Genomic DNA, 25,557 nt, shown 5'->3' on the forward strand with positions numbered 1-25,557 from the left:
TGAGGACATTTTTTTTTGGAAAATTTTTTTTGTAGGGACTATAACCTCTTTATTTATTTCTATTTTTCAAGACAGAGTCGTGCTGTATCATCTAGGCTGGAGCAGTCTGGATGATATTGGCTCAATGCATCCTCCACCTCCCGGGTTCAAACGATTCTCTTGCCTCAGCCTCCCGAGTAACAGGGACTACAAGTATGTACCACCACAGCCAGCTTATTTTTGTATTTTTAGTAGAGATGGGGTTTCACCATGTTGGCCAGGCTGGTCTTGAACTCCTGACCTCAAGTGATCCACCTGCACTGGCCTCCCAATGTGCTGAGATTACAAGCGTGAGCCACCATGCCTGGCTATAGCCCCTTTATTGATAGCAAGCTATAATCGTTGTTTTAAAGAAAACATTTCCAGGGTACATTGTTTTTAGATTTATGATTTCTAGAAGAAAATTATAATTCATTACTATTGTATTTGTTGTGAGTTGAATTGTGTTCCTCTGAAAAGATATGTTGAGATTCTAACCCCCAGTACTTGTGAATGTGTCCTTATTTGGAAATAGAATCTTAGGAGATAGAATCAAGTTAAGACACAGGTATACTAGATTTGAATGGGCTCTCAACGCAGTGACAGATGTCCTTATAAGAAGGCCATGTGAAGACATAGAGACACAGACACACTGGGAGAGTGCAGTATGATGATGGAAGCAGAGGATTGGAGTGATGTACCCATAAACCAAGGAGCGCCAAGGATTGCTGGAGAGAAACACGGAAGGATTATTCTCAAGAGCTTTCGGAGTAGAGCATGGCTCTGCCAACATCTCGATTTTAGATTTCTAGGCTCCAGAAACTGTGAGAGAATGGATTTCTGTTGTTTTAGGACACACAGTTTGTGGTAATTTGTTACAGCCTCCTAGGAAATCAATACTGTGTTCATATTCCAGTGTTCAAAAAGTCTTCAAACTAGAGTGAGAATTATTCTCAGTATTAGTTTTGCTTAGTTGACTCTTATTTTCTGTGAAACTTGAGGGAAGAAATCACTAGCATCCAGCATACCCTGGATGCCAGTGATTCAGAGATCAGACCTTTTTTTTAAATTTTGAAATAATGGTATTAGATTATCACTATAAGTACTTTGGAACCTAAAATTAACATAAAAAATTGAAAGCTAATACTATAATGAGTACAATGAATGTATGTCTTTTCAACAATTCCAGTTTTGTTTAGGAGGTCCAGGTGCAAGACTAGTCTCCTATGCTGTTAAGGCAAATGTGACTTTTAAAAAATTTTTTATTTTATGTTATTTTAAGTTCCAGGATACATGTGCAGGATGTGCAGGTTTGTTACATAGGGAAACGAGCCGTGGTGGCTTGTTAACATCTATCAACCCATCACCTAGATATTAAGTTCCATGTGCATTAGCTATTTATCCTGATGCACTCCCTCCCTCCCCCATAGCAGGCCCTAGTGTGTGTTGTTCCTCTCCCTGTATTCATATGTTCTCATTGTTCAGCTCCCACTTATAAGATAAGTGAGAACATGTAGTGTTTGGTTTTCTGTTCCTTTGTTAGTTTGCTGAGGATAATAGCTTCCAGCTCCATCCATGTCCACACAAAGGACATGATCTTCTTACTTTTTATGGCTGCATAGTATTCCATGGTGTAAATGTACCACATTTTCTTTATCTAGTCTATCACTGATGGGCATTTGAGTTGATTCTACGTCTTTGCTATTGTGAATAGTGCTGCAGTGAACATATTTCTGTATGTATCTTTATAATAGAATGATTTATATTCCTTTGTGTATATACCCAGTAATGGGATTGCTGGGTCAAATGGTATCTCTGGTTCCAGGTCTTTGAGGAATCGTCACACCGTGTTCCACAATGGTTGAGCTAATTTACATTCCCACCAACAGAGTAAAAGTGTTCCTATTTCTCCACAGCCTTAGCAGCATCTGTTGTTTCTTGACTTTTTAATAATTACCATTCTGACTGATGTGAGATGGTATCTCAATGTGTATTTCTCTAATGATCAGTGATACAGAGTTTTTTTTAATGTGTTTGTTGGCTGCATGAAAAATGTCTTCTTTTGAGAAGTGTCTGCTCATGTCCTTTGCTCACTTTTTAACGGGGTTGTTTATTTCTTGTGAATGTGTTTCAGTTCCTTGTAGATTCTGGATATTAGACCTTTGTCAGCTGGATAGATTGCAAAAATGTTCTCCGTGATCATTCTGATGATAGTTTCTTTTGCTGTGCAGAAGCTCTTTAATTAGATCCCATTTGTCAATTTTTGCTTTCATTGCAATTGCTTTTGACATTTTCATCGTGAAAGCTTTGCCCCTGCCTATGTCCTGAGAATGGTATTGCCTAGAATTTCTTCTAGGATTTTTTATAGTTTTGGATTTTACATTCAAGTCTTTAATCCATCTTGAGTTAATTTTTGTATAAGGAGTAAGGAAGTGGTCCAGTTTCAGTTTTTTGCATGTAGCTAGCTAGTTTTCCCAGCACCATTTACTAAATAGGGAATCTGACCGGGGTGGTCGCTCATGCCTATAATCCTAGTACTTTGGGAGGCCAAGGAGGGCAGATCACATGAGCTCAGGAGTTCAAGACCAGCCTGGCCAATATGGTAAGACCCTGTATCTACTAAAAATACAAAAATCAGCTGGGTGTGCCTGTAGTCCCAGCTACTTGGGAGGCTGAGGCAGGAGAATCACTTGAACCCCAGAGGTGAAAGTAGCAGTGAGCCAAGATTGTGCCACTGCATTCCAACCTGGGTAACAGAGCAAGACTCTGTCTCAGAAAAAATAAAAACAAACAAATAAATAAATAGGGAATCCTTCCCCCATTTCTTGTTTTTTCAGCTTTGTTGAAAATCAGATGGTTGTAGATGTGTGGTCTTATTTCTGAGATCTCTATTCTATTCCCTTGGTCTATGTGTTTGTTTTTATACTGGTACCATGCTGTTTTGGTAAGCCTTGTAACATAGTTTGAATTTGAGTAACATGATGCCTCCAGCTTTGTTCTTACGGCTTAGCATTGTCTTGGCTATACGGGCTCTTTTTTTGGTTCCCTATGAATTGTAAAGTAGTTTTTTTCTAATTCTGTGAAGAATGTCAATGGTAGTTTAATGGGAATAGCATTGAATCTGTAAATTACCCTGGGTAGTGATATGGTTTGGCTATGTCCCCACCCAAACTTCATCTTAAATTCCCACATATTGTGGGAGGGGCTTGGTGAGAGGCAGTTGAATCATGGGAGCTGTGCTGTTCTCGTGATAGCAAGTCTCACAGCATCTGATGGTTTTATTAAATGTCTGGCATTTCACCTGCTTTCACTCACTCTATCCTGTCACCCTGTGAAAAAAAAGTGCCTGCTTCTCTTTTGCCTTTTGCCATGATTGTAAGTTTCCTGGGACCTCCTCAGCAATGTGGAACTGTGAGTCAATTAAATCTCTTTCCTTTATAAATTACCTAGTCTCAGGGTTTTTTTGGTGGTTGTTTTTTAGATGAAGTCTCCCCTTTTAGCCCAGGTTGGAGTGCAGTAGCACAATCTAAGCTCAATGCAACTTCTGCCATCTGGATTCAAGCAATTCTCCTGCTTCATCCTCCCAAGTAGCTGAGATTACAGACATGTACTACCACGCCTGGCTAATTTTTGTATTTTTAGTAGAGACAGGGTTTCACCATGCTGGCCAGGCTGGTCTTGAACTCCTGACCTTAAGTGATCCACCCACCTCAGCCTTCCAAAGTGTTGGGATTACAGGTGTGAGGCACGATGCCCAGCCAGGTATTTCTTTATAGCGATGTGAGAACAGACTAATACAGGCAGTGTGGCCATTTTCACAATGTTGATTCTTCCTATATATGAGCATGGAATTACTTCATTTGTTTGTGTCCTCTTTTATTTCCTTGAGCAGTGGTTTGTAGTTCTTGAAGAGGTCCTTCACTTCCCTTGTTAGCTGTATTCCTAAGTATTTTATTATCTTTGTAGCAGTTGTGAATGGGATTTCATTCATGATTTGGCTCTCTGCTTGTCTGTTATTGGTATATAGGAAAGCTTGTAATTTTTGCACATTGATTTTATATTCTGTGACTTTGCTGAAGTTGCCTATCAGCCTAAGAAGCTTTTGGGATGAAACAATGGGGTTTTCTAGATATATGATCATGTCATCTGCAAACAGAGACAGTGTGACTTCCTCTCTTTCTATTGGAATACACTTTATTTCTTTCTCTTGACTGCTTTCCCTGGCCAGAAGTTCCAATACTATGTTGAACAGGAGTAACGAGAGAAGGCATCCTTGCCTTGTGCTGGTTTTCAAGGAGAATGCTTCTAGTTTTTGCCTATTCAGTATGATACTCACTGTGGGTTTATTATAAATGACTCTTACTGTTTTGAGGTATATTCCATCAATACCTAGTTTATTGAGAATTTTTAATATGATGGGATGTTGAATTTTATTGAAGGCCTTTTCTGCATCTATTGAGATAATCATATGGTTTTTGTCTTTAGATCTGTTTATGTGATGAATTATGTTTATTGATTTGTGTATGTTGAACCAGCCTTGCATCCTGAGGATGAAGCCAACTAGATTGTGGTGGATAAGGTTTTTCATGTGCTGCTGGATTTGGTTTGCTAGTATTTTATTGAGGACTTTTTTATCAATGTTGATCAGGAATATTAGCCTGAAATTTTCTTTTTTGTTGTTGCATCTCTGCCAGGTTTTGGTATCAAGATGTCACTGGCCTCATAAAATGAGTTAGGAAGGAGTCCCTCCTTTTCAGTTGTTGGAAATAGTTTCAGAAGAAATGATATTAGCTACTCTTTGTACCTGTGGTAGAATTCAGCTGCAAATCTGTCTGGTCCTGGGCTCTTTTTTGTTGGTAGACTATTAATTACTATCTCAATTTCAGAACCTGTTAGTGGTCTATTTAGGGATTCAACTTCTTCCTAGTTCAGCCTTTGGAGAGTGTCTGTGTCCATGAATTTTTCCATTTCTTTTAAATTTTCTGGTTTATTTGCACAGAGGTGTTTATAGGATTCTCTGATGGTTTTTTGTATTTCTCTGGGATCAGTGGTGATTATCTTCTTTATCATTTTTTTATTGTGTCTATTCGATTCTTCCCTCTTCTTTATTAATCTAGCTAATGGTCTATTTTACTAATGTTTTTTAAAAACCAGCCCCTAGATACATTAATTTTTTTAAAGGGCTTTTTCTGTCTCTATCTCCTTTAGTTCTGCTCTGATCTTGGTTATTTCTTGTCTTCTGCTAGCTTCAGGGTTTGTTTGCTCTTGGTTCTCTACTTCTTTCAGTTGTGATGTGAGATCTTTCTAGCTTATTGATGTGGGCATTTAGGACTACAAAATTCCCTTTTAATATTGTTTTAGTTGCATCCCAGAGATTCTGGTATCTTGTCTCTTTGTTCTTACTGGTTTCAAAGGACTTCTTGATTTCTGCCTTAATTTCATTATTTTCCCAGGAGTCATTCAGGAGCAGGCTGTGCAATTTCCGTGTAGTTGTGTGGTTTTAAATTATTTTCTTAATCTTGAGTTATAATTTTATAATGCTGTGGTCTGAGAGACTGTTATGATTTTAGCTCTTTTACATTTGCTAAGGAGTGTTTTACTTTCAATTATGTGATTGATTCTAGGGTAAGTGCTATGTGGCACCAAGAAGAAAGTATACTGCTGTTTTTGGTTGGAGAGTTCTGTAGATATCTATCAGGTCCATTTGCTACAGAGCTGAGTTCAAGTCCTGAATATCATTGTTAATTTTCTGTCTTGATGATCTAATATTGACAATGGGGTGTTAAAGTCTCCCATTATTATTATTTGGGAGTCTAAGTTGTCTCTTCATAGGTCTCTAAGAACTTGCTTTATGAATCTGGGTGCTCCTGTACTGGGTGCATGTATATTTAGGTTAGCTCTTCTTGTTCAATTGACCCCTTTTTCATTATGTAATGCCCATCTTTGTCTTTTTTATCTTTGCTGACTTAAAATCTGTTTTGTCAGAAACTAGGATTGCAACTCCTGCTTTTTCCTCCATCCTTTTATTTTAAGCCTATGTGTGTCTTTGCACATGAGATGGGTCTCTTGAATACAGCATATCGATGGGTCGTAACTCTTTATCCAGTATACCATTCTCTGTCTTTTAATTGGGGGCATTTAGCTGATTTACATTTAAAGTTAATACTGTTATGTGTGAATTTGATCCATCATCATGATGCTAGCTGGTTATTTTGCCCACTTGATGTAGTTGCTTCATAGTGTCATTGATCTTTGTACTTCAGTGTGTTTTTGCAGTGACTGGTAACACTTTTTCCTTTCCATATTTAATGCTTCCTTCACAAGCTCTTGTAAGGCAGGCCTGGTGGTGACCAAATCCCTCAGCATTTGCTTGTCTGAAAAGGATTTTATTTCTCCTTCACTTATGAGGCTTAGTTTGGCTGGATATGAAATTCTGAGTTGGAAATTATTTAAGAATGTTGAATATTGGCTCCCAATCTCTTCTGGCTTGTGTTGGGTTTCTGCTGAGAGGTCTGCTGTTTGTCTGATGGGCTCCCCTTTATAGGTGACCTGACTTTTATCTCTGTTTGCCCTTAATATTTTTTCCTTCATTTTGACCTTGGAGAATCTGATGATTATATATTAGGGGTTGATCTTCTCATGGAGTATCTTACTGGGGTTCTCTGGATTTCCTGAATTTGAATATTGGTCTGTCTTGTTAGGTTGGGGAGTTCCCCTGAATGATAGCCTGAAGTATGTTTTACAACTTTGTTGTATTTAGGTACCCTATTTGGTCGTAGGTTCAGTCTTTCTCCATAATCCCATAATTCTCAGAGGTTTTGTTCATTCCTTTTTTTCCTCTAATCTTGTCTGCCTATCTTATTTCAGCCAAATAGTCTTCAGGCTCTAAAATTCTTTCCTCTTCTTGGTCTATTCAGTTATCGATACTTGTGGTTGCATTGTAACATTCTTGTGTTGTGTTTTTCAGCATCATCAGGTCATTTATGTTCCCCTCTAAACTGGTTATTCTGGTTAACAGTTCCTATAATGTTTCATCATGGTTCTTAGCTTCTTTGCATTGGGTTAGGACATGTTTCTTTAGCTCAGCAAGTTTCATTATTATCTACCTTCTGAAGCCTGTTTCTGTCAATTCATCCATCTCAGCCTTCGCCCAGCTCTGTGCCCTTGCTGAAGAGGTGTTGTAATAATTTGAAAGAGAAGAGGCATTCTGGCTTTTTGCGTTTTCAGCAATTTTTCATTAATTCCGTCTCGTCTTTGTGAGTTTATCTAGCTTCAATCTTTGAGGCTGCTGAACTTTGGATGGGGTTTTTGTAGGGACTTTTTTGTTGATGTTCTTATTGTTGTTGCTTTGTTTATTGGTTTGTTTTTCTTTTAACAATTGGGCCCCTCTTCCATAGGGTTGCTTAGGTTTGCTGGGGGTCTACTCCAGACTGTCTTTGGCTGGGTCCCTCCCATACCTCAAGGTGTCACCAGTGGAGGCTGCAGAACAATAAAGGTGGCTGCCTGCTCCTTCCCCTGGGATTTCTGTCCCAGTTGGTCACTGAACTGATACCAGCAGGAATGCTTCTGTATAAGGTGTGTGGTGACCCCTGTTGGGGTGGTCTCACGCAGTCAGGATGTACAGGATCAAGGACCCACTTAATGAAACACTCTGACTGCCCCTTGGCAGAGGGAGTGCATTGCACTGGGGGGAATCCCACTCGTCCTGACTGCCCAGATTCCTCAGCGCCAGCAGAGGGAAAGACTAAGTCTGCTGATCCATGGAGACCACGGATGCCCCTCCCCCCAGGAGCTCAGTCCCAGGGAGATCAGTTTTGTCTACAAACCTCTGGCAGGAGTTGCTGAAATTCCTGGAGGGAGGCCCCACCCAGTGAGGAGGGGTGTTTCAGGGTCAGACCTAAAGAGGCAGTTCAGCCACTGTCTGCCACAGCCTCTGTGCTGCACTGTGGTGAATTCCTCCTGGGTCTAAACTGTTCATTTTCCCAGGTACCAGCAGGGGAGAAATGGCAAACTGGAGCTGCAATGATGGCTGCTGCCCCTCCCCGAGGGAGCTCAGTTATCTTAGGCAGCAGGCAGCCAAATGTTGACAGCCATACCTTCCTCAAGGAACTTAGTAGTTTTTGGCAGTCCCCAGCCAAGTGGCCACTGACAATCTGCATAGCTCTGTGCTTGGGACCCAAGGCCCTGGTGGCATGGGCTCACGAGGTCATGATCTCCTGATTCACAGGTTGCACAGATCCATGGAAAAGGTGTGGTTTCCTGGGCAGGGTAGCACAGTCACTCACTTCCTCTCTTGCTTGGGAGTGGGAGCTCCCCTTGTCTGGTGCAGCTCCCAAGTGAGCCATTGCTCCACCCTGCTTTTCCTCACTCTCTGGGTCATGCCAACCACCTCGTCAGTCCTAATGAAGATAACCTGCATACCTCAGTTGCTGGTGCAGGATTCACTTGCCATTTTTGTTCTTCTCTGTGGGAGCCTCTGACCACAGCTGTTTCTAGTTTGACCATCTTGGCCCCCCCCTTCCAAATGTGGCTTTTTTACTCTGGTTTTCTGCTCCCCTTTTATTTTTGATACCTAAAACATTTTTCTTATTTTCCAATGATATCAGCTATGAATTTAAAAGGATAGTATGTTAATCTTTGCTTAAACTCAACTTTCTACCTGCTTTATGCCTGCACCCAACCAGCAGAATAAGCAGTGAGTAAAACAGGAACTGTGATAATTGACCTCACTACTGTTCTGTTTCTCTACCCCTCTTTTGAGGCAGAACTCCTCAATATTGTTGAGGCTCCCTTCTCTGTGTGTTCATATGACAGTAGCTCCACAACACACCCCAATTAGGCTTTTGTCCCTATTTGTCCATTTAACTGGCTGCCAACTTGTTTATCAGTTCTTGGTTCTCAGTGTATTCACCTCACAGCAATTTTTCACACAATTTATCATTTCTTTTTTTTTTTTTTTTAACTGAACTACTTTATTCACTTACCTCTGCGACTCGTCCATGTTAGTTTTTGCTCTCTACTTCACTGACTCCTTTTTTCTGTTTCCTTTGCTAGGTCTGTCTCTTCTTCCTGCATGCCGCATTTAGGAATGCTCCAGGGCTTCTCCCAAGACTTTTCCTTTCATATGTACACTCACACTTTAGATTCAGTCTGTCACTGTCCATTCAGAAGACAGAGACTTCTAGGGTTATTTGAACAGTGGGAATTTAATAAAAAGAATTGCTAACTAGTAAAAGGTGATTACCTACTGAAAAAGCCTTAGAGGTAGCCACCATAGAAAGCAGCTACCAACTCTAGTACTAAAGGAGAGTGAACAAACAAGTTAAAGGAGATTCAGACCTGTTTGGAAATGGTGTGGCTGCCACCAGAACATTCAGTGAGCTTGTGGCAAAAAAGCTAGCCAGAGGGTGCAGCCCTCACTGGAACAGTGAGAATAGTCACTTGATGAAGGAGAAGCTTGCCAGAGGCAGCAGGCCAGAGCTGAATGGTCAGAACCACCGCTTCATGAAGAGCTTAACCTAGGGCAAAAGTCATTGAACTAAGAGGAGTACTGCCAGAGAATCTTATTGAAGTCTGCAAATTACAGCTAAATCGTTAGTTTGATAGTGGAGAAACTTCCTGGAAGAGGCAGTTGGGGCTGCCACTGTGGTGTCAGGCCCCCTTTATGTCGGTGCCCTGGCTTTATGAAACAGCACGCTGGAAGATGGGAGTCACTTTTGGCCTTGTAGTGTCTCTGCAGCTCCCTCTACTGGCAAAGTTTAGTATCAGTCAGCTAGCAAAAAAAAGTGTGAGGCCCAAAGAATGGTAGATACGGAACTGAGAGGCAAAAATTAATAACAAACACAATGGTTCCCTCTGGCCAGTCAGCATCTACATGAACCTTTCTATACACATTTGAACTTCAGTACAACCACAGTACTAACCTTAATGTTTCTACCCAAAGAGATGCAGCTACCCATGGTACAAGTGAAGTAGTTCTCACCTCTAGAGAGAGAAGACATACAGTTCCAACAGTCGTCATATGCATTACTGACTATATTAATTATTCTTAAATTTAATCACAGTCTTACTGAATATTTTACCTTAATACAAAATTGTTAAGTTAACCTCCAACAAACTCGTATAAAATATTGTAAAGGAGAGAAAAGTAAAATAGTTAATATGCACAAATAAAGATATACATATAACAAACATTTATGCAAAGTTAGTATAGTCTTCATTTCTATTACTGGTCATAAGGCTGTAGTTGATATCTATAACTTATTTCTTCCACTAACCGTTTCATATTTTTCTTGTCCTTAGCCACAACCCCAGCTGATTGTGGTGATGTAACTGGTGGGGTGACCCAAACCTTCAGAAGCATCTGAAGAAATCCCCTTTTTCCCCTGGTTGCTGTCATTTTTCATTAAGCTTTACCATTGGTCATGGAGGGATTAAGAGGTATCCCAGCAAATTCCTGTGTTCCAGACAGCCTCTTTGTTTTCATTATGTAGCAGCAACTCAATTCCCCTTTGTAATTAGGATCAATCACGCCAGCCAGAAGAGTAATACCTTCATTCTTTTTCTGTTGGTTTAGTGACATAAGGAGCCCCACCATGGCTAGGTGGCAGTCTCATCTTCCAGTGCAGTGGAACTATTGTTATATCCCCTAGTAGAAGCATTCCCCCTGTTCCTGGAAGCTAAGGCTCTGAATCAACAAGGTTCAGAGTTAACAGGATGCAAAACAAAATTGTGCAAATTGATTTTTAGATATAATAGAAGAGCCATTTTCAGTTTCATCTTTTGATTTCCAGACCCCTGAATTCTGGCTATGAAGTAGACAGCATTGTATAATGGTTTAAGATTCAAAGCTTATACTGTATCCTATAAAACAGATAGTCTTTTGAGGTGTTGTTCCTCAAATGATGTCACATATAAGTCTTCAGTTAGGAAATGAGGGTATGTGATAGAACCAGTTAATTCCAAGAGTATGAGCCTAATGCTACACATTCTTTGCTATGAAATGAATTCCTTTGTCAGAAGTGTGAATTCTGTGATGGTGGTTAAGGCATCCTGTGTGTCCACGGATGGTGATGCTAATTATGATCAGGGAAAGCAAATCCAGAATTCATGTCTATCTACTGAGTGTAAATCTTTTCCTCTTCCATAGTAAAAGAGGTCCAGTGTAACTAGCATGCCATTAAGTAGCTGGCTTGTCTTCCTGGGGGAATTGTGCCATATCAGAGGTTCCATTGATCTTTTCTGTTAATAGATTAGACACTCAGCAGTAGTGATAGCAAGATCAACCTTGCCAAGAAGTCCACATTTTTTAGCCCAATCATAGACTCTGCCCTTGCCACCACTGTGAGCCCACTGGGCAAGTGCTAGGTAGCTAGGAAAAGAGGCTGACTGGTATCCTCAGAGAGTATCATTTTTTTTTCATCTGATTATTGAGAGCCTCCTCTGTATTGGATACTTTGATGAGTATTTTCTAGAACATAAATCTTCATGACCTGTCCCAAGAATTTCATCCACACATCTATTTTCTGTATTTCCTTGCCTCTAATATTTTATTCCTGTTTCTTCCAAGTCCCTATCATTCATCCAAATTGTTAGCAATTACTAATGAACCAGTGTAAATCTGCACATGCGGTCATCTCTTACTTCAAAGTAGAAAACCAAGTAGACTTCTTGAAGTACTGCCCATTGGGAGATTTTACCTTTACTGCTATTTTGGGGGGGCACTTCTGAGTGGGGCTGTAATGCTTTCAAATAGGTAGCAACATATCAATAGAAACTTAAGTCTGACTCAGGAGATCAAAACCATCCTGGCTAACACAGTGCAACCCCATCTCAAAATACCAAAAAAAAAAAAAAATTTGCTGGGTGTGGTGGCATGTGCCTGTAATCTCAGCTACTTGGGAGGCTGAGGCAGGAGAATCACTTGAACCCAGGACGCGGAGATTGCAGGGAGCCGAGATTGCAGCACTGCACCCCAGCCTGGGTGACAGAGTGAGACTTTGTCTCAAAAAACAAACAAAAAACAAAAACAAAAACGAAGAAAGGAAACTTAAGTCTGACTCGGAATTTTTTCTTCCTCAGTGAACTGATCATAAGAAACACCAATGAGGCCGTAAAGACTGAGAGTGGAAGAGGCATTGCAGCAGAAATTTTTGAAGGATTTTGAGGCACCTGTTCATGTAAATTACTTGTAACTTCCAGACCTTTCAAGCTTGATCTTTTCTACTTGATAGATTGCTGCTGTGCATACCCAATCTCTGGCTTCGTTGGTCATGTAACTTCCAGTTTGTGATAGGAAACTCAGGACACGTAGTTACCTGCTATCCTGTAGTTAGGCATTTGCTCTCTAATAAGGTCTGGTAGCAAGCAAGAAGCTCCATCTCAAACCGAAAATAATTAACCATAAAGGAGGACATAGATTTCCTCTCAAGTCCTACAGTTCTGCAGTATGATTCTCCTTTGGTAGTCTCCAGAGGATCTATAGAGCATTTCTGTTTACCATAGACATTTTGAGTATGATTAGATCTACTGGATCATAAGCCTAAGAGGAAGACTAGCTTGTCTTCTTTTTTTGTGGTCTTCACTGGAAGCTGGAAGCCTTGTAAGTGACTTGGTAGATGGGTAGAAGCAGCCACTCAGTGTGGTATATGTTGCTTTCAAAAGACCTACCAAACATTTTGCCCATTTTGTTCACAGCAGGCAGTGGCAGATACAGTGACTTGTCTTTTACCTTGTAGAGAATATCTTGACATACATTAGATCACTGGACACCCAGAAGCTTCACTGAGGTTGCAGATCCCTGAATTTTTGTCAGGGATTATCTGCCACTCTCTTGATTCACATATCGTACTAAGGTTTCTAAAGTACTTCTTGCTGCCTATTCTCCAGATCCACTCAACGTGCTATCATCAATGTTGTGGGCCATGTAAATGGTTTGTGGAATGTCAAGGGTATCTGTGGATGGTATTATGGCCGAGAACAGAGAATTGAAAATAGTCCCGAGGCAAGGCTTTGAAGGTGTACTCAGGTATAAGCCAGGTGAAGACAAATAGCGCCTACTGATCCTTACAAATTAACATGGAGAGAAAAACATTAACCAGGGCAGTAGCTGCATAACAAATGCTAGGGGCTGTATTGATTTGTTCCAGGACAGATACTACATTTGGAAGAACAGCTTTCAGTTGGAGCCACCATCTGATTAAATTTATTATCCACAGTTATTATCTCAAATTAGTCTAAATTCAGCATAGAGCCAACAGGCAAGTTTATGTGGTAATGTGGTAGGTATTTGGACTCCTGCGTATTTCAAGTCTCAGGCTTGAGGTTTTATTTCTGGTTTTTTGCCTTGGAAGGGAGGAGAATTTCTAGGGGTTTTCACTTAGTTCTTATTATAATGACTCTTACCCCATGGATAATAGAGCCAATGTGGAGGAGTCTACCAGTTGCCACATAGGTCTATTTTAATTCGGGAAATGGATAGGTTCCACAGACCATTTTGGCCTACCGTGATTGAAACTTGGCTTAAGACTCCATCTGTCACAGGATCACCATAAGCTCCCACTTTGACTGGTATACAGCAGCAGCATTTTATGTTCCCAAGAATTATCAATTCAGAGCCTATGTCTAGTGTTTAGTAATCCCTGAAAATCTGAGCATTTCAGTTTCCCCAGTTCACCATTATTCTATAATAAGCAGCCACAGAGTCCTCAAAGAAAGATATTATTATAGATTGTGGTAGTGCTACTTGGTCCTTCCTTATTGTCTGGCCATTTTTTCAATCAAGGAGCTCTAAGTATATGAATTGGCTTAGGTGTGAAAACTGACTGAGAATCTGTGATTCTCCATTATGGTGATTTAATTTGAGTCAGGTTTCTAGTCACCACGTATGGAGTTTCTCTATTAAATAAATCAAACATTAATCTAGTAGCCTACCCATCTACTTCATTCCTAGATAAATGTGATTCTTTAGCCACCAACAGGAGTCTCCACAGGCTAAAACATTCTGATTATCACTACATTCCTCCTGTCCTTTTCTGTGAAAGCATCTACCTTTACAAAATCAGGAGGTAGGCTGGTTAAGTGCTGCTACTTGGCCTCTGCTTCTCCATGATTATCTCAGTTAAATCAGGGAGGCTATGACAATGGCAATATCTCCTATGGCAGGGGTGTCCAATCTTTTGGATTCCCTGGGCCACATTGGAAGAAGAATTGTCTTGGACCACATGTAAAATTACCCCAACAATAGCTGATGAGTTTTAAAAAATTGCAAAACAAAATCTCATGATATTTTAAGAAAGCTTACAAATTTGCATTGGGTCATACTCAAAGCCATCCTGGCTTGTATGCCACCCATGAGTCACAGGTTGGACAAACTTGTACTATGGTCATTTATGTATGAGAAACAGTCACAGAGCTTTTTGAGATGCAGATGCTGCCCTTAATATATTTTCCAGTGTATTAGTGTGTAGATTGGTGTTCAGGTTGCATATGAAAAATCTATTCAAGGGTGGGCACTGTGGCCACACCTATAATCTCAGCACTTTGGAGGCCAAGGCAAGCAGATCACCTGAGATAAGGAGTTCAAGACCAGCCTGAGCAACATGGAGAAACCCCATCTCTACTAAAAAGACAGAATTAGCCAGGTGTGGTGGCACATGCCTGTAATCCCAGCTACTTGGGAGGCTGAGGCAGGAGAATCGCTTGAACACAGGAGGCGGAGGTTGTGATGTTCCAAGATCGCACCATTGTACTCCAGCCTGGGCAACAAGAATAAAACTTCTTTTCCAAAAAGAAAAAGAAAAATCTTTTTTTTTTCTTTTTACTAGAAAAATCTATTCAAACATTCTTACCTCCCTAAGCTTTTAGATACATTCCTCTCCATCAGGTGTCAGCCCATGGGTCAAAGCCAGCCCAACTCCTGATTTTGTAAAGTTTTATGGAATCACAGCCATGTCCATTCATTTATGTATCATCTAGGGCTGCTTTCACACTATAGTAGCAGAGCTGAGTATTTGTGACAGAGACCATATGGTGCACAAAGTTAAAATATTTGCTATTTGGTTCTTTAGGAAAATGTTTGCTGATCTCTGTCCTAGAGTATGCTGGAGTTTGACCCATTTTGAGTCTAGTAACAGCAAAGGAGTGGTTATGGTGATTCTTCAGAAAGATGAGCATTTCCCTGCAAGGCAACTGCCCCAGAAGGTCAGACTACTCAGAAACAGGGAAAGCAAGCTATTTGCAGTGGAAAGTGAGGCTCAGAATAACACAGAAGTTTGAGTTTATCAGTTTTATTTAAGTCCAACCAGATATCCCCATTCCAAGCTTCAGAGTGCCCAGTTATTCATATAAAAAACTTGGTAAGGCTGTCAATTTGAAATTCACACAATTAAATTTGTGTTTAATATTTAGTGATACCAGTCCGGTGGATTTAAGATGCCAGAGATTGTTTTAGACTTGCCATGGAAACATTTTCTGCTTAAACCACAACTCATGCTGATAGTTTAAAGACCTGAGTTTTACTTATTTCTGTAAATGTTTCACACTGTCAGTAAAATCTATTGCACACCACAGTCCTTATAATCATCATTATGGTAATGCTACGGGCAGCAACCTTGTGGGCTGCCAAGGTGCTTAACTCTACAGTAGACACTTTATCATAATCAACAATAGGAGATAACTTGATTAATTGTGATGACAATGTATACCTTGGGTTGTTAGCATTCCGTTTCCCATCGGTAAGGACTCAGCACTGTGCTCAACCCCAAAGGCATGACTAAGCCAATCCACCTTTGCTGGTCTATCTCCAGAGACTACTTCAGTACCAATTCTGTATCTGTCAAGAGACAGAAATTATCCCCAGTAATTTGAACAGAGAAAATTTAATATGACATGTTAACTCATTAACGTTGGTTTAAAAAGGTATAAAAGAGGATTCCAAAGGGTGTCACTCATAGGCTGACACCTGTTGAAGAGGAATAAATCTAAAAGCTTACAGAGGTAAGAATGTTTTAATAGATTTTTCATATGCAATTTAGAAGTAGCAACTACAGAGAGCAGCTCCTACCCATAAGACTAATGAAGAATGAACCTCATGGAGGGGAAGGACGGACCTTCCTCTCCACCCTAGGATGAGATTCAGATCTCTTTGTAGAATATCTGGGTGCCACAGAAAAGCACAACCTGCCAATGGGAAAGAAATGTGCCAGAGGACATGGGCCAAAGCTGATGTAGGAAATCTGCTGTGGTTTCAGAGACCCTCCCTCCCAGGCTCCCTGCTCCCAATCCCTCACCCTCATACCCTCCATTGACCCTCTGGCTGCAGCACATGGTAAGAAGAAAGAACTCTTTTCCTTGTGCTTTGACCTTGCAGTGTCCCTCCAGTATATCTACTGGCAAAAATCAAGTCAGCTATCAAGGGAAAACATATCTACAGGATTCAGCTTCAGTATCACATAGCAAGAACAAGAAGGCTGGATTTGAATCTGAGAGGAAATCAATTAAATACAAACTCTTAACCAATGGTTGTAACTACTATCTGTATGTGACTGTATCCCTTATTATATCCCATCTTGTCTTCTCCCTTGAGCTCCTGGAAAGGATTAATATACTAAATTGTCTCCTTCTTGTCTTCACTTGAACTTCTCATAAGCATCTTTAACTTAATTTGTACAGAACTAAGCACTGGTTCCTCCTCTAGTTTATCCCATTTCAGTAAATGGCATCACCACTCAAGCAAAAACATGCCCTTGACTTACCTTTCACTCCACCTCCAGTTGGTGAAGTCCTGCCGGCCCTGCCTTTGAAATATATCCAAATCTTTCATCTTCTCATCACCTCCACTGCTGCCACCCTGCTCCAGGTCATCATCATCTCTTGACTCAAATCTGAGAAATCACATCTTAGCTTTCTTCATTTCCAATGTATGCTTGATAATTAAATGACTACTTGTTCTCAATTTATTTGATAATTTTTCATTCTGTGTATACCCTGTCCTTTCCTCATCAGATTTCATACAAGATACCAAAATCCTTAGGGCTTTTGAATATGCCTGCTGCAACTCTTGCTGTTAGGGTAAGCCCATTTTTTTGTGTTTACCAATGCAGCACTAACCCTTACTTTTACAAATTAATGTTATCATCATTAATGATGTTAATGAATATCATTCTATCATTAATAAAATTAATGTTAATATTTCATATGTGGTTTTGAAACATATAGACAGATCTTCCTACCTTAAACTAATAATGGCCTATTATCATATTTTTAAAAATATTTTATAGGCCGGGCACAGAGGCTCACGCTTGTAATCCCAGCGCTTTGGGAGGCCAAGGCAGGTGGATCACCCAAGGTCAGGAGTTTGGGACCAGCCTGACCAATATGGTGAAACCCCGTCTCTACTAAAAGTACAAAAGTAGCCAGGCCTGGTGACACATGCCTGTAATCCCAGCTACTTGGGAGGCTGAGCCAGGAGAATTGCTTGAACTTGGGATACGAAGGTTGCAGTGAATTGAGATTGTGCCATCGTGCTCCAGCCTGGGCAACAATAGTGAAACTTTATCTCAAAAAAAAATTATGAAGATGACTTATTTCTTAAATTTCTGTTTTGTTAGAAAGAAGCTACAAAGGTAAAACCTACTCTGCAAAAAAAAAACCAAAAACTTCCACATATATCATTGGCTTTTTATGTTAATTTAAATCTCTCATTCTTTTTCATCACCTTAATTTCTTTTAAGGTAAATATTAGAATTCCATAACATTGACTTCTATAGAAAATTTTATCCCTTGATTCCTTTTTAATATTGATTTGAGGCCATAATAAAGAGACAACCTTTTTGAAATAAAAGATTCTTTTAGCAAATTCTTTTTTTTTTTTTTTTTTTTTTTTTTTTTTTTTTTTGAGAGGGAGTCTCACTCTGCTGCCAGGCTGGAGTGCAGTGGTTCAATCTCTGCTCACTGCAACCTCTGCTTCCCAGGTTCAAGTGATTCTTCTGCCTTGGCTTCTCAAGTAGCTGGGACCACAGGTATGCGCCATGATGCCTAGCTAATTTTTGTATTTTTAGTAGAAATGGGATTTTACCGTGTTGGCCAGGATGGTCTCAATCTCCTGACCTGATGATCCACCTGTCTTGGCCTCCCAAAGTGCTAGATTACAGGCTTAAGCCACTGCGCCTGGCCCTAAAATACCTTTTTCTGGGGGTGGAGGGGACAAGGTCTCACTCTGTAACCCAGGCTAGAGTGCGGTGGTGAGTCATAGCTCACTGCAGCCTCAACCTCCTAGGCTCAAACAGTCCTCCTACCTCCTAAGTGAGACTGCAGGTGTGTGCCACCATGCCTGGCTATTTGTTTATTTACTTACTTCCCTTCCCTCTTCCCTCTTGCCCCTTTCTCTTTGCCCCTTGCCCCTTCCCCCACCCTGCCTACTGGTAGAGATGGGGTCTTAAACTCCTGGGATTATAGGCATGAGCCACCACACATGGCCCATACTTTTTTTAAGTAAGGGAAAATTGCCTAATATACTCTTTCTCTTTCAGGTGGGAGGTGTTGCTGTTTTTCTCCTGATGGTAAAGCTTTAGCTGTAGGTCTTAATGATGGAAGCTTCTTAATGGCAAATGCAGATACTCTAGAGGATCTTGTGTCTTTTCATCACAGAAAAGATATGATTTCAGATATTCGATTTTCACCTGGTAAGATCTGTTGAAATTGTATTTGAGCATTAACTTGGGTCTGGCAGTGTGTAAATGTATCAGTGTATAATTTTTATTAACTATTATTTTATTTCAGAATTTAAGCTTTTTTATTAGAAAAGGCAGTGTATAAAAGCCCTGTTATTAGATTAGTACAAATATCTGTCTTAGTGTCAATTCTGTTACTAAATTTTTTGTGTGACTGGAGCCAGGATGCTTCTCTGAGCTTTTGTTTCCTCATTTGTGACATAAAAGGGGTTGGATAACTGTTTTTGTTATATTATTCTTAATGCTTTTGAAATTGCACTCATTTTAATCAGCTTTCATGTATTCATTATCTACTACAAACTTACTGTAATGTAGCAATTACTACTGTTAAGGCAGAATTTACATGTGTTGGTTTAGTTCTATGTTTTCTAAATTTAGAAGGAGTATTTTTGTTTAATACAAAGTATCAAAACTACATCATATATAGTTTTTGATGTTTGCTTGCCACTGATTTGTTACACTAAAAAATTATAATTATTTTATAATTATAATATACTTGAAAATATTATTATTTATCACTTAACTGTCTTGTTATAATTTATGAAATAACTAAGATTTCTCCATAAAGAAAAGAAAAATTAACTCTAGTTGCAGAGTGTAAAAAAATATTTCTAAAGATAGAAAATGTCAAGCAAATATGTTTCTGTTATAGGTTCTGGGAAATATCTAGCTGTAGCATCCCATGACAGCTTTATAGATATATACAATGTATTGAGTAGTAAACGAGTAGGAATATGCAAAGGAGCTACCAGTTACATAACTCATATTGATTGGGATATTAGAGGTAAGACTTTAACTTAATATTTGATAAAAGTTTCATTTGATTTAGTATGCCTATTTTAGAGAAGCAGAAAAGTGATTCAACAGATGAGTTCAAAAGCATTGGGAAACAACAATTATTCTCAAAATTGTTTTTTACTGTTTTACATCTGAAGATGAACACTATAGAGTTGAGACTTTTTCTTTTTCTTTTCTTTTTTTTTGAGACAGGTCTCACTCTGTCACCCAGGCTGGAGTGCTGTGGTGCAATCACATCTTACTACAGCCTTGACCTCCCAGGCTTAAGTGATCCTCCCAACTCAGCCTCCTGAGAGGTTGGGACTATAGGCACACACCACCATGCCCAGCTAATTTTTAAATTTTTTGTGGAGACAAGGTCTCACTATATTGCCCATAACTCCTGGACTAAAGCAGTCTTTCCACCTTGGCATCCCAAAGTGCTGGGATTCTATGTGTGAGCCATTGCACCCAGCCTACACTTTTCAGTACTTCATCTAATATTCAAATAATAGTACAGGAAGTGATTAGTTGTTTAATTTGTAATTTAAATAGGCAAAAAAAGTTGTATAGTTGTCTTGATCTTTGTCATATAAATTTGATATAAATAGAATAATAGAAATATTGGCCAGATATGCTGGCCATCACTGCAATTCCAGTGCTTTGGGAGGCCAAGGCTGGAGGACTCCTGAGCCCAGGAGGTTGAGACCAGCCTGGGCAATAGAGTGAGACCCCATTCCTAAAAAAATAAAATAAATTTTAAAAAGAAATGTTAATGAGGACTTTAAAGTCATTTTTCTCATTGTTATGAAATACATATTCTTTAATAATAGTCATAATAATGTAACATAAAGAACTTAATGAATATCTTTGTATCTTTGCAGAATGCATAGCATATGACTGTTTAATATGTTTGATAAATGTTAAATATTTTAAATGCTCTCTTTTTAAGGATTTTATTGTTTCATGTATTCAGCTATGTAAATTGAGTATCATAAAGTTTTTCTAAATATTGTCAAACAGATATTTACACTTTTTAAAAATTCCAATATTTGTTTCTAGGAGTTTTTTACATATGCATCACCAAAGAAATCATTTTTATATATATGTATATATATTATATATGTAAACAAAATATCAAACCATTTATGAATATAATGATATGGAATTTTTAAAAATAAATTGCTCTTACTATATGTTGACTGCAGCAGAAAATGTTTTTTATATTTAAGCTGAATTTTTCTAAATATCTTACTGATATATGTATATATTTTTTATATATGTAAATATTTAAAAAATTTTTTTTTAAGGAAAGCTTTTACAGGTCAACACTGGTGCTAAAGAACAATTATTCTTTGAAGCTCCCAGAGGGAAAAAACAAACCATCCCCAGCATGGAGGTAGGAAAATAGTGGTGCTTATAGTGTTGTTTATGTAAATAAGAGTGGCTGGAAAACTGATACCTACTTTCTATTATTTAGTTACAGGTGAACTCTTTTCTCCAATTATTAAAATAATGAATATTCTTGAGTTGAGTTTATTTTATTGAGTCAGAATAGATAGGTAAAGGAAAAAATACTGTATTAATAAAAGGAGTCAGTGGGCATGGTGGCTCACGCCTGTAATCCCAGCACTTTGGAAGCTGAGGCAGGCAGATCGCTTGTGCTTAGGAGTTCAAGACCAGCCCAGGCACATTGTGAAACCCCATCTCTACAGAAAAATAGAACAGATTAGCCAGGTGTGGTGGCATGTGCCTGTAGTCCCAGTTGTTTGGGAGGCTGAGGTGGGAGGATTGCTTGAGCCTGGGAGGTGGAAGCTGCAGTGAGCCATGTGCATGCCACTACACTCAAGCCTGGGTGACAAAGTGAGATCCTGTATTTAAAAAAAAGAAAAAGGCCGGGCGCGGTGGCTCAAGCCTGTAATCCCAGCACTTTGGGAGGCCGAGGCGGGTGGATCACGAGGTCAAGAGATCGAGACCATCCCGGTCAACATAGTGAAACCCCGTCTCTACTAAAAATACAAAAAATTAGCTGGGCATGGTGGCACATGCCTGTAATCCCAGCTACTCAGGAGGCTGAGGCAGGAGAATTGCCTGAACCCAGGAGGCGGAGGTTGCGGTGAGCCGAGATCGCGCCATTGCACTCCAGCCTGGGTAACAAGAGCGAAACTCTGTCTCAAAAAAAATAAAATAAAATAAAATAATAAAAAAGAATAAATCACATGTATGGCTAGCTATGCTCCAATTACTTTCCTCAAAAGACAAGAAGCATGAAATACCAAATAGAAGATATGCCATCTATAGAATACTGCATATCTGCCTTGTCCTTAGGACTCCATGTGCCTAACGTATTTGTTGACAGGTTACTGTTTTTAAAAACAAACAAAAAAAACGAGAAAAATTGTGTTGCATTTGTGCCTACCAGTATTAGCCTTTTTTATTAACTTGGCCTAGGAAGAGAGGCTAAACAGATTTAACATGGAAGTAGTTGAATGAAAAGAGAGATCACAAATAAAAGTTCTAAATTTCTAGTAAGGGTTAGTTGGAAAACATGCTTATAATGCATTATTGGAAATTTAAACATGAACTGTAAGAATCTTTCTTGATTATCCTAAAGCCAGAAAGAGTTTTATTTATTATTGCTATATGGTTAGCACCTAGAGCACACGGTGGATATATAATTATATTCTGAATAATGCTATGTTAAAGTTTTTCTACAGCAACTAGTAGGCTCTGGGGAGCTACATAACCAAGACAACTAATAATTTAACCATTTTTTCATTAAAATGTTAATTTTACTTATGACACACATAACTACAAAGAAAAATGTTAACATTTTGGTTGTTAATATTTTAGGTTTGGTTGATCTAAACGTACAGCAATGTTTTTCCTTTCTAGGTAGAAAAAATTGCTTGGGCATCATGGACAAGTGTACTTGGTTTATGCTGTGAAGGAATTTGGCCAGTAATTGGCGAAGTTACAGACGTAACTGCTTCTTGCCTCACCAATGACAAAATGGTTCTAGCTACTGGGGATGATTTGGGATTTGTGAAGTTATTTAGATATCCTACTAAAGTATGTGTTTTTCTTTAACTTTCCTAATGATCATACATTATGAAATTGTTAAGGTAATGTCTTGTCATAGCACTTCATTGTTATGAATTGTACATATGTAAAATGTAATGTTGTAATATGAAAGGTTCTGAATTATGTTACATATCTATAGCTTTTAAGTATTATAATTTATGATCTCATACCTTAAGTTACATATCATATCCTATAGTGTTTTTCAATATTGACTAATATAAATAACCTTTTTAAAAGAAGCATCTTGGCTGGGCACAGTGGCTCATGCCTATAATCCCAGTACAGTACTTTGGGAGTCCGAGGTGGGAGGATTACTTGAGGCCAGGCATTCCAGACCAGCCTGGGCAGCGTAGCGAGACCTCCTCTTTACAAAACATAGAAAAAAATTACCCAGGAATTGTGGTACATACCTGTAGTCCTAGCTACTCAAGAGGCTGAAGTGGGAGGATTGCTTGAGCCCAGGAGTTGGAGGCTACAGTGAGCTGTGTGGGATCATATCATTGCACACCAGCCTGAGTGGCAGAGCAAAATCCTGTTTCCCAAAAAAAAAAAAAAAAAAAGAGAGAGAGAAAGAGAGACATTCCTTTCATCCCCAAAATTAACTTCAATAATGTGTCTAGTTTTTTTTTATTAAATATATACTATTAACAGTACATATAAACTCTTTATAGTTATAGCTTCAAAGTTTAAGTTGTTTCAACCAATTAAATACAAAGTACTTATAAAATTAAGATAAACACTATTGATTTAATGTAATGAATAATTTTTTTGTTGTTGAAACCAAATAGTACAGATTTGGCATTCTATGTACCTATGCTACTGTGTGCTGTGCAGTTACTTAATTCTTTTATCACTTCCCTCTGTTCAGACTACTGTAAAATATTAGGCTTTTCCTTAACACAGAAATAAATTTTATGTATCAAATCCAGATGCAATGCATTTATTTCTCTCTCTCTTTCTCTTCTTTTTTTTTCCAGACAGGGTCTCTCTCTCTCTCTCGTCATCCAGGCTGGAGTGTAATGGTACAATCACAGCTCACTGCAGCCTCAACCTCCCAGACCCAAGTTATCCTCCCACCTCAGCCTCTTGAGTAAGTGGAACCACAAGCACCCATCACCACGCCTGGCTAATTTAAAAAAATTTTAATAAAATGTTGTGGGTTTTTTTTGTAGAGATGAGGTCTCCAGATGTTGCCTATGCTGGTCTCAAACTCCAGAACTCAAGTGATCCATCTGCCTCCGCCTCCTGAAGTGGTTGGTTTGAGGGCATGAGTCACTGTGTCTGGCAGCATTTATTTCTTAATTCACAAATTAAGTTATACTCTAGCACCAACATGAACATAAAGATAAATTTGAAATAGGAAACTGAAATAATATTGTGGTATTCAGTTCATAGTGATCTTAAGTAACTGCTTATATTAATATTTTTAGATCAACATTGAAATGAAAAAACAGGTTTAAAAATTCTCTTTGAAAACTCAGACACCCAAGAAAATATTTCACAGATTCCTGTTAAGATACATATAAATGGTAGAGTCTTAGTTGTTGAGAATGTGTGCCACTAAAATATTTGTCAGCAATTTCACTTCCAGCATTCCAAATGGTGTAGATCCTTTAGGAACAGGTTCTGGAATATTGGTCTACAGATTCGTTTCACCTTAGTGTATCAAGAACCACACAGTCTTAGAGAAACTACCTTCTTGCCATGCTTTGATGGCAGATCCCTTGCCCTAACTTTTATTAAGAGTCGTCATTCCTGCTGGGCGCAGTGGTTCATGTCTGTGATCCCAGCACTTTGAGAGGCCAAGGCAGGTGGTTCACCTGAGGTCGGGAGTTTGTGACCAGCCTTGTCAACATGGTGAAGCCCCATCTCTATTGAAAACACAAAAATTAGCCGGGCATGGTGGCGGTCGCCTGTAGTCCCAGCTACTTGGGAGGGCTAAGGTAGAGAATCGCTTGAACCGGGAAGTGGAAGTTGCAGCGAGCCAAGATTGCACCACTGCACTCCAGTCAAAAAGGGTGGTCGGCCAGGCGCAGTGGCTCATGCCTATAATCCCAGCACTTTGGGAGGCTGAGGTGGGCAGATCACTTGGTTTTGGTCGTGAGATCGAGAACATCCTGGCTAACATGGTGAAACCCCATCTCTATTAAAAATACAAAAAATTAGCCAGGCATGGTGGCATGTGCCTGTGGTCCTAGCTGCTCAGGAGGCTGAGGTAGGAGAATTGCTTGAAACCCAGGAGTTGGAGGTTGTAGTGAGCAGAGATTGTGCCACCGCACTCCAGCCTGGTGACAGAGTGAGACTCAGTCTCAAAAAAAAAAAAGAGTCGTCATTCCTGGGGAATTCACAAATTTTTGCTGTCACTGTGTTTTGTTTAAGACATCTCTCATTTTTAAACCTTTGAAAAGATATTAACAAAACCTGCTTATGATGCTTTGATCTGAAATTTATGTAACTTGGTAATGCTAGATTTTAAAGTTGCCAGTATTTATAACTTAAATTTCTATTAATATTTAAAAGGAAAATACATTCCTATGTGTATTGCCTACAAACAAAAGCACTAATGAATTAAGATGAAAGATACTTACATGAGTATATACATATATGTGTACCAGAGCAATTGATAATTACTTTTGGTTAACATATTTATGCTATACATAGGCATGTGTATCCTTTCTCGGTTATTGCATCTATTTCCAACAGTAATATATTTGCATAACCCTTGTCTTTAATATATATACACTGCTCCATATACATTGTAATTAATTATTACTTTGAACATTTAAGGCATTTAATTTTTTTCCACTGCTATAATTAAGTACCATGATAAGTTTTTTTTTTTTTTTGCACACATAGCATTTTCTTAGTATAGATCCCTAAAAGGGAGATGGGTGAGTCAAACACAAGAACATTTTTATACTTTGAATGCAGAATACCAAGTTGGTTT

General features: G+C 39.0%; 1 protein-coding gene across 19 annotated transcripts in view; it reads left to right on the top strand.

Moving 5' to 3' along the window:
* The window catches only part of EML5 (EMAP like 5), a 189,317-nt gene that overhangs the window by 118,616 nt on the left and 45,144 nt on the right, over positions 1-25,557 (top strand). For 11 of the 19 annotated variants that reach the window (XM_039468793.2, XM_039468792.2, XM_039468795.2 and 8 more), the window contains exons 22-25: positions 18,549-18,701; positions 19,402-19,533; positions 20,837-20,925; positions 22,422-22,598. In XM_039468793.2, coding sequence (XP_039324727.1) covers positions 18,549-18,701; positions 19,402-19,533; positions 20,837-20,925; positions 22,422-22,598 — 551 coding nt within the window. Of the gene's footprint in view, positions 1-71; positions 17,089-18,548; positions 18,702-19,401; positions 19,534-20,836; positions 21,479-22,421; positions 22,599-23,587; positions 23,701-25,557 lie in introns of those variants that run through there. The other 8 variants (XM_074392850.1, XR_012516114.1, XM_074392851.1 and 5 more) reach the window with 8 other exon arrangements.

Source organism: Saimiri boliviensis, chromosome 2 (genome assembly GCF_048565385.1).
Source record: "Saimiri boliviensis isolate mSaiBol1 chromosome 2, mSaiBol1.pri, whole genome shotgun sequence".
NCBI lineage: Eukaryota > Metazoa > Chordata > Mammalia > Primates > Cebidae > Saimiri > Saimiri boliviensis.